General features: G+C 36.4%; 2 protein-coding genes across 4 annotated transcripts in view; one reads left to right on the top strand and one right to left on the bottom strand.

The window, feature by feature from the left end:
* Positions 1 to 213: 213 nt before the first annotated feature.
* Positions 214 to 5,799, bottom strand: cnga4 (cyclic nucleotide gated channel subunit alpha 4). Its single transcript, XM_052565257.1, has 7 exons — positions 5,678 to 5,799; positions 5,367 to 5,468; positions 5,009 to 5,115; positions 4,133 to 4,802; positions 1,840 to 1,999; positions 1,502 to 1,667; positions 214 to 1,100 (listed from the first exon to the last, which is right to left on the bottom strand). The coding sequence occupies exons 1-7, from the start codon at positions 5,797 to 5,799 to the stop codon at positions 481 to 483; spliced, it is 1,947 nt and encodes a 648-aa protein (XP_052421217.1). The 3' UTR covers positions 214 to 480.
* A 683-nt stretch (positions 5,800 to 6,482) lies between these two features.
* The window catches only part of fhip1b (FHF complex subunit HOOK interacting protein 1B), a 28,283-nt gene continuing 24,619 nt past the window's right edge, over positions 6,483 to 10,146 (top strand). Inside the window, exons 1-2 of one of the 3 annotated variants that reach the window (XM_052565252.1) lie at positions 6,484 to 6,643; positions 7,660 to 7,732. The gene's annotated coding sequence lies outside the window, so the exon portion shown is untranslated. Of the gene's footprint in view, positions 6,644 to 7,659; positions 7,733 to 10,146 lie in introns of all 3 variants that reach the window. The other 2 variants (XM_052565253.1, XM_052565251.1) reach the window with 2 other exon arrangements.

The raw sequence follows: 10,146 nt of genomic DNA, 5'->3' as shown, positions 1-10,146 counted from the left end.
ATATATATATATATATATATATATATATATATATATATATATATATATATATATATATATATATATATATATTATCTTTTTGTTAAATGAAAAAACAATACTCTAAAAGTGTAATTATTTTCCTTTAATGTATCTCATAAAACTGCACTCATAACAGTACAGATTGTCTTCTGTATCTACAAGCCACAATTTAATTACATTAATGATACTGTTCAAATGTGTTTTTAAAGTTTTTGAAAGAAGTCTCTTCTGCTCAGCAAGGCTGCGCGTATTTGATCAAATGCAACATAATATTCTGCAATATTATTACAATTCAAAATTATTTGTTTGAATTAATATAAATCTTTTATAACATTCTAAACGGCTTTACTGTCACTTTTGATCATTTTAATAAATCCCTGATTTATAAATGTACCCCAACCATTAAAACGGTATATTTTATGTATAGTTTAATATTTTACAAATATCCTCTACTTGCATTTAATCTCTTTTCTGATCCTTTGTTTCTGTCTTTATTTGCTCTTCCCCTGTCTCTTTTTTCTCCTTTTCACTTTTCTCATTCCCTCCTGCATTCTTCTCCTTTTCTCCCAGGCTTTCCTCTCCTCCATCACCTTCTCCTCTCTCTCCTTCCACTACTGTCTCCTCTTCATCTTCCTTCTCCCCTTCCCCTTCCCCTTTCCCATCCCCAATCTCCCTCTCTTTTACCATTTTCTGCTCTTCTATTTCTCCCTGTGCACCCTCGGCCACAATTCCTTCCCATCCTTCGGTCTGCAGTTCCAGTTGTTCCACTCTTTGCATCATTTTCCGGGCAGTAGACTCCAATTCAGCGATCAGCCGAGCCAGTTTGGTCTGCAGGGCCTCTAGGCTGGCCTCTAAGCGCTTCACCTTGTCCTCCGTTTTCTCCACCTCTCCCTCCCGTTCGTCTGTCTCTTCCAGCATCCCCATCTTTGTCAGGATCTGATGACCCTTCTCCTCCAACAGGCGTTTGGCTGCAGGGTACTCAAGAAGTGTTTCAGTCAGGTCCTCTTTCGATAGGCTGAAGAGATCTGAGTAACCAATGCTGCGAATGTTGGCTGTTCGTCTATTTCCTGATTTGTTACCTATACATTAATGAGAATTTGTGTCATATATGGTGATTCATTATGTGTCTACAGCTAAATATTATTTTATACAACAAAAGCAGATAGTGTTTTTACTGCTGAACTGAAAAAACAACAACAACAACAAAAAAAAAAAAAAAAAAACAGCAATAATGAAGTCAATCCACACAATGGTCTCCGTAGCAAAATTATATTGCATAACACAACCACAAACGACAGAAGAAGTCAATTTTTATTTTTACAAAACAATAAAAAGGATTTTAGTTGTTGTTGTTGATGGAAATTATAAAAAATGTTGCCATCACCATGATGATGGTTAATACTGTATGTTGTTATTGAATATAAAGAATGCAGTTATACTTTATGTATTGAATACTTTACTCATCTTTATCATTTCCTACCTTTGATATTCAAGATACTGATTTCTCCAAAGAAGTTTCCTTCCCCCAGAACAGCAAACTGAGTAACTCCATCATCTGCAACCACTGCCAGCTTCCCCTCTTTAATGATATACATCTCATGACCTACATCTCCCTTCTTGCATACATACTCTCCTGGGCTATACACCTAAACAGGATAGCAATGATTAGTGTATGTTTTGGAAAATATGCTAACAAATGATACCATCTGATAATAACAACATTATAAATATAACATTGCTGAGGTAAAGTATAAGTCTCAGTTCAACTGGCTCTAGTGTTAGACTTAATCCTGTCCAGGTGTGCCACCTGTTTCTAACCTGGGGGGTGAGTTTAAGTACCAGCTGCTCCAACAGACTGGTCTCACAGTTCTGAAAGATGGTGACTTTGGACAGAGTGGGCAGATGCACACTCACTGCAATTGCTGTCTGAAGTGTGGTTGGAAGATGCTGAAGAATCTCATTCTCCCGTGTGATCTTTCTGTTCCAGACACATGACACATAATAATGGAAGAGGAACAGCTTTAAGGGATTTAATGGCATGTTACAAAAGAAAAGGGCTAAAACTAGTTCTGAGAAAAGCTAGCATGTTTTTTTTTCAGTTGCCATTTAATGTGATATTTTGCAGTTTAGCAATCTTTTATATTTACACTGCTTTTCAAAGTTTAGATAGAACTTGGAAGAAGTCTCACCAATTGCATCTATTTGATCAAAAATACAGTAAAAAGTTAACATTGTGAATTATTATTATTTAAAATAATATTTTGAATTTAAGTCTCTTTCATGATTACATTTTTAAAGAGCATTTGTTATTTTTTTTTGTAACAAAATATTTACTGTGACTTTTGGTCAATTTAATGCATAACACTGAATAAAAGTGTTAATTTCTGAAAATATCTCACTGACACCAAAACTTTGAATGGTAATGAACCCTAAAGTAGTGTATTTAACATACATTTATTTCACACTAAAATTAGTTCAAATCTATTAACATATGTACTTGGCATCAATTGAGACTTAGTGATATAAAAATGATAATGAATCTTTATTTGAAGTACTATTTGTGTACAATGCACATTTCTGAATATTATGCCTAAACTGTGTTTTGTAACACCATTGATGAGGACTGTATGATCTTTGAATAATATCAGTCTTTAAATGCAAGATATTTCAAGTGTACTATAGTTGGAATAGTTCCACTTCAGCAAAATCAGATATACAGATATACTCAGTATATCTTTAGTTGGACTTCAGCACTACTTCTGCGCAATTAAAATGCAATTAAGTACAAAAGTACAAAATTAGTTGTTCCAGTTTAGCAGACTTTTAGTACACCAGTTTAGTATACTACAATTACAACTGCAGAGTAGCCTTTTTTTAAGCACATACACATAAATGTAAATGTAGTATACTTAGCATAAAATAAATGTATTTCAAATACGTTTTAATATTCCAGCAAACCCATCGTTTCATCACAATTTCACCATCAAGTTAGGCACATCAACCATAACTCCTTCAAAAACAGCTAGAAGCCTTGGAGTTATGATTGATGATCAGCTGACTTTCTCAGACCACATTGCTAAAACTGTCCGGTCCTGCAGATTGGCTTTATTCAACATCAAGAAGATCAGGCCCTTTCTTTCGGATCATGCTGCACAACTCCTTGTTCAAGCTCTTGTTCTGTCCAGGCTGGACTATTGCAATGCCCTATTAGCAGGTCTTCCAGCCAGTATCAAACCTTTCAAATTAATCCAGAACGCGGCAGCAAGATTACATTTTTATGAGCCAAAAAAAATACACGTCACACCTCTGTTTATCAATTTTCACTGGCTTCCAATAGCTGCTCGCATAAAATTCAAGGAATTGATGTTTGCCTACAAAACTACCACTGGCTCTGCACCCATTACCTTAGCCATCTTCAAGAATCGGCTTAAAACCCATTTCTTCCATCTTTATTTTACCCTCTAACTTTTAACACTCACTATTCTAATTATATTCCTAAAAAAAAAAAAAATCTAACTACCTTTCTAATCTTTTTGAATTCTATTTTATTTTCATTTATAATGCAATTGTGTGTGTGTGTGTGTGTGTGTGTAAATACCTCTGACACTAGCTTGCTCTATTCTTTTATTATTCTATCTTTTTTTATTATTCTATCTGTTTTTTCTTTTTTTTCATTTATTATATTATTTAAAAGCCTATGCTACATGTACTGTGTTAACCTAACTGAGACTTGTTATAGCACTTATATATCATTGCTCTTTTTGTTATTTTTGATTGCTACAACTGTCCTCATTTGTAAGTCGCTTTGGATAAAAGCGTCTGCTAAATGAATAAATGTAAATGTAATATATTTATTTTTCACTAAATCTGATGTTGCTTGACTGTCTTTAAATTCTGCTGTTTGTGATTTTGCCAGAGTCAGACTTTTGTTGATCCTGGAAACAACATTACTGTCCAATAACATAGACCTAACTCTATCCCTACCCCTAACCCTAACCATAATTTATCACAAAAATCAGAGGGAAATGATAGCTGAATAACAGGGGTGGTTGATTTGGATGTTGTTACAGGAACATCACATTCACCCACACACTATAAAGGAAAGACCCACTTGTTGATGTGGAGATGCTGGTACCAGTCGTTGACGCGTTTCTGCAGCTCTTTGCTGATGCGCCGGCTGCGTAGGTAACCCTTCACCAGCTCATGATTGGGGAAAAAAACGTTGTCACGATCACGCAAGCTTGATATCACGTCCCCCATGCTCCCCACGACAGAAGCAAACACTAGCACGGCGATCAACATGTCTGCGACTAAAAACAGATACTCTTCTTCGCGTTCAGGCGGAGGAGTGTCACCCACTGTGGTGAGGATGAGAGTGGAGAACCAGAAGCAATAGAAGTACTGGCGTCTCGTGGCAGCAAAGTCCGGGTCAGAGATGTTGGGATAGACCCAGGGATCCGCACCGAAGCCTATGTAATTAGACAGAGAGAAGTAGACGCAGGCGTTCCAGTGGATGAGCACGAAAATATACAGCATGAGTTTGGCGACGCGGAAGGTGTTTGGATAGGATGTGCGTGTTTCCATGCGGTCCAGGGCCTCGTTCATACGGCCCGTTCGCAGGAAGCGGTTGACCCGAACTAGAGGTGTGTGGATCCCCAGATTCAGGTAGAGTAGATCAGTGGGCAACAGGGAGGCAATGTCCCACTTGAATCGAGAAGAGCGCATGTAACGCTTTTTTAAAAGGGACAAGTCTCGCACCAGGATCCCCTGCTCCAGAAAAGCTGTAAAACAGGAAGGTCTTTTATTATTTATATTGTGTCTTGAGGTTTTCCAGTTGCGATCTGAGGAATCACAAATGGTGCATTAAGTTCCTTTTCATATATAAAGTGACAAAAATGTGAAGTCATTCACGCAAACTTGAAAATTAAATAAGTACTACATTCAGACTGATAGGACAAACAAATAAAGCAACAAGATGCACACTTACCTGTGCGAAACCCAATAACTGTGTCAAGCACATAGAACAAGTCACAAATATAATCCAAGGTAAGCCATGTTGCCACAAACTTCTCCTCAATGGCATAGAAGCATGTCCTTTGAACAATACACATATATTTGAACAATTTTTCATACCTGTGTTGACTTAATGTAGCAAATGAAATACTGTTAGGACTCTGCAAATGTGATGCTATTTTAAGAACTAATATATTAGTGTCTTTGTTAATGTTCTCAATTCAGTTATACAAGATTTTTCTAAAATGCTGTAAAAAAATAAATAAGTGATTTATTAAACCATATACAGATGTAGTTCAACACCAATCAGTAAAACCTCAGTGTTTTCCTACCTGAATATTATGATGACCCAATTGTAGCAGATAGGGAGTATCATAATTTGTAACCATGTATAATAAAACTCTTCAGATGGATCAATTATCCATTCCTTCCATCTGAAAGATTACAAAATTTTATGTTAGTGTTTTTTGTATAGTGTACTTTTTTTTTTAAAACCAAACCCCTTAAAATGACAAACAACTGTATTTGTGTGCATGTGTGTGTATTTGGTGCATTGCTGTCAAACTTAAACTTAATCTTTTTTTTTTACAGTGTAATATTACAGTAACAAATTTGACAACTAAACATTTGAACTAAAACTCACTTTAATTTTGTTGTCTCATCTTTCTTCTTCTCTTTTGGTTCTTGTTCCTTATTCTCTTCCTCTTCACCATTCTTCTTCATGCGTTGCCATGTGAAAAGCCTTGTCCAGCGATTCATGTTCATATTTAGTATTTACCAAGAAAATATGAAGCTAAGCAAGTTTATAACAACATTACAAAACAGATGAAGAAAACACAACCATTGTTTGACCACATAGCTGTGTCATCATAACAACAAGCAGCCCCACCCATATAACACAGGTATTATGTGATGCTTATTGCCATGACACCATTCCTCTGGGGGGCGGGACAGGTAAGCAGGTTCCTCCTGGCTCAGCAATCTGTTGGAACAATCACATTTCTGAAAACTCATAACTGAAATGGACAATAGTTAAAAAAGATCCATCAAGTGTCTGAAACCTAAATATTTCAGATTACAAACTAAAAATAAAAAATAGCTCTATTATGTTTGAATACTATAATATATGCAGTGTAAGCATAGTATTTTTTTCAGTGTATTAGTATCAGACAGGAAAAATACATCAAATTGCCACTTGGCAGCAGCATTTATACCAATTTTTTTTTGTATTTTATTTTTTTCTGTACAGCGGTGGACGCATTTTCATCCACCACGTGGCCAAGTCATGAATATTAATTACGCACCGTGTCTGGTCGCCTCTTAAAGGTTACGAACCAACGCTACGTCATCACAATCTTATAAAATATTCATGCACCACTTTATCAATTCTCCAATTTCCCCGGCGGTGGCGCTCCGAGCAAAACAATAGACTTCTTGGCCGCCACCCTCCGGCGTGACGTCACAGCGTCCCGTGCGCGTGGGTGTGTCCGTGGAATCTGAGGAGAAAGATGGCTGCGGGACGAAGGGAGAGGTTGACAAATCTGAGATTCGCTGTTTGAGTATAGACAGGTTACGGCGGAGGACGAAGCGGAAAAGGACACTCGCTTGCGTAAGTGTTTTTTTGCTCAGGTTTTAACTGTCGAATCGCGCTGTGTGGTCTGGTCACCGTTCGTTGTTTCCCGCTCGGCTCGCGAGCTCAACGGACAGCGTCAAATTAGATCTGACCCGCTGCGAGCTCACTGTGCGGCTAACGGTGAAACTCTACACAGATGAGACGAGAAAAATATCACTGGCAGTGGAAGAAAATATGCGTAAACTATGCACCATAAGCCATGCTAATGTTGAAAGCGTCAATAATTAGGTTTGATTTGTGTTATCCACTTGACATAACCGCACAGAATAACGGTTCGTAACCGCTCGGTTTCTAGTTAAACGTTATGTGTTTAAAACGACACATCACTGCGTGGGAATGTGTAGCGTGACACATAAGTAACGTTCTCGTACTGAAAGCGAGAAAGACCGAGCTGCATTGGCATAAACTTCAACACATGATTGGTAGCTGGTTAGGTATTTGTAGGTCTGCTTTTTCTTGATTTGAACAATTAAAATGATTTTGTTACAAGTGATCTTTGACCTTCATGATAATGGTAATTGGTGTGGTGATTCCAGTTTTAACCTCTAAAATGTTTGTTGTCATAAATGATGAACCTTCGGCTTCAAAATGACTTATGTTGTTGTGTAACCTGAGTAAGTTGCTCAACACTTTGCTGTGGGGCAGGTCATAATTATGGTGCATTATTTTGATCCAAATCGTATATAATCACGTGGTCTGTCCTTTGTAACTAACCTGTTTTTAAATGAGTCAAACCTTAAGTCTGATTATGATAGTTTATTCCCTCGGATGTGATTTGTGGTAGAAAACAATCTCTCACGAATATGATTATGGCTACAACACTGGGTGGCAGCAAGGGAAGTTGCTCCTTTGAGGTGGAATGTGTCAATCATATAAAAGCCTGTTGAGCACTTTATGAAAACTATGCATGAAGTCACTGTATTTATCAATAAATGTGAGAGTATGCAGTCTTCCTGGTCCCTGGATTGATCATATGCTCTCTTTTTTAATAGGATAAAATGGCAGGTTTTGCATGGACATTATTGTCAGTTTTTGAGAGGTCTGCAGAAAAGTAATGATGCTCAAGTAGGTTCTCAACCTTATTTCTGTTGATAGTGTATTATTAAATGTTTAACAGGTTTAAGCTTAGTATTTCATATTTCAGGTGTAGGTGCTGGGATTCTTCTCAGCCACTCATTTTTGATTACTTTTTATCTAAGACAATATTGATTTATATTCTCATCATTCATCTTATTATAAATTGTGTAAATCATTTTTTTGCAAAAAATTTACTTGGAAAAGCTGATGTCTATAATGATTAAGACCGGTGTTGTTTTAGTATAATTGAGAGTTTTTTTTAATAATATTTTTATATTTTTTTCATGTTTCTGTTTTTTTAGTTAAACATGTAGTAATTTTGTTGCATGTGTTTTTGTCATTTTTTTGTATGTCCATATTTTTTTATACTTTTTTTTTTCTAAGAAACATTTTTATCTCAAATTAAATGAAAATTGCCGTGGCAGCTAGCGGAGTATAATATGTTTAAGTTTTTTTTTAAAACATTTTATTTCAAATCCCATTATTTTATTTTTATTTTTTTTTGTTGTCTGCAGTAGCTCTGATTCAATCATACTTTTTACTCCATGAAGTCTATATATAACATCAGCCACTAGAGCACCATTTCTGTGCCATAAAATCATATCAACTTTTGTGCTCTAGTGAAGATGTACTTCAAACTCTCTTTGTCTGTCTGTCTTCACCCCGTCTGCTGCACAGACACATACAAACAATTGCTGGAGTCATTTTGACCTGTTGTGTTCAGGTTTATTTTCCTTCAGAAAATGCTGCAGCAGTCCTAAACTCAATTTCAAAGTCGGAATGACCGAACTTTGAACCCTTGATGATTATAACCCAGGGAATGCACTCGTTCTCTCTCTCTCTCTCTCTGTTCTGTTGTTCTCCTTATTATTTCCAACTGCCAGTGGTCAACACTCTCTAGTTGGGATTCCAGTGAATTTAGTCATTTATAGTTTTGTATGATTCACCTTTTCCATTTTTACCTCAATTGGTATAAATATGAAGCATGCCAAAAGAGAAGTAAATGCATGGCCTAAAACTTGGCTCATAAGGAAGTATAAGCATTTGGTGGTAAGGACTCGTTTCAGATGTCCTTTCTTTTAAATAACCTTGGCTCAGATTTGCAGGGTAATGTGAATCTTGTAGAAAGCCTCCTTGTTTAAGCACACTACTGTATATTTAGAGGTTGTGCAGGGCTCTAGACTAACTTTCTGCACCGGTGCACCCAAATTTTTGACTGTATCGCATTTTACACTCCGTTTTTACAAGTTAACTTTTTTTTTTTTTCGCTGTCCATATAGGCAATATTGACATGTAGCCTAAATGATTAACTAACAATCTGGTCAACATAAAGTTCATTATTTGAAGCACAATTCTACAAGAAAGGTAACTTACTGAAAAAGTGTTGGTGCTTAAAGTGCTTCACTGAGCTGAAAATTAAACTTAAAACATCTCAAGATAAATGTAATAAAGAAAATCTAAATTAAGTGTTTTAAGTGATCTCATGGCTTGATGTCTTATGGACTATCCTCGATTGTAGTCACATGCCCCTCGGATGACCATCTCCTGTAGTTTGGCCTTGATCTTTGCCCTTGGCTAAACCAGCTGGACACACTCTCTTTAGCAGCTAAATCTTCCAGACTTGGCCCCTCTACACTGATTCTGATCACATCTTCACTGTGTCTGAATGAAGGATGATTTGAACAGCTAAACAGTCCCTAACTTATACTACTATTTCATCAAAATAGTTCCGTTTTGTATGTAATAGCAAAGTGATTGTTTAGTTTAGTTTTTTATTAAGTTAATATATAAAATGTTTGGAGCATTTTTTGTTTGTTAAATATAAGTGTTAGTGTTTTTTTTTTTTTTTTTTTTTTTTTTAAGTAACGACCGAGCTACCAGTGGCAGACAGTGAGCCTATTTTTGAGCCATTTAGCCTTCTCAAATCATCATGACTTGTCTAAAATAAAATCTATAGATATAAAATAGTTGAAGCATATAACAATATTTAAACGTTAGACCCAGATAAATGTGCACTATATTAAATAGTTTTTGCGAAGACGCTTCAGTACAGATGCCAGCGTGATCCCTTGCATTTTTTCAGTGGATACGCTGTCATTTTTGCACATAAAGGTAAGAGTAATACATCATTCGTAACTGCAAAGGGTTTACTTTTATTTGTGTGCAATCAGAATTTTAACAAAATTACACTTAACACTGTTGAGCTGCTCTTGACAGTCGCGGTAGCATGGTCTAATGTTGTTCCCACCAGCGTGGCAATTTTGTTTCATCTCTAATTAATGGATGTCTAAAATATAAAAGTAAGGAGAAGTCTAAAGCAGGCGGAAGGCCCGGGCCGCATCTGAACTATGACGTGAAAAGCCCGGCTCAAGTGGCGTAAAAAAAGGGGGTGGACCATCGGA

Source organism: Carassius gibelio, chromosome B9, assembly GCF_023724105.1.
Source record: "Carassius gibelio isolate Cgi1373 ecotype wild population from Czech Republic chromosome B9, carGib1.2-hapl.c, whole genome shotgun sequence".
Taxonomy (NCBI): Eukaryota; Metazoa; Chordata; class Actinopteri; order Cypriniformes; family Cyprinidae; genus Carassius; species Carassius gibelio.
The sequence above is the reverse complement of the archived record's forward strand: the minus strand, read 5'-3'. Positions and strand labels throughout refer to the sequence as shown.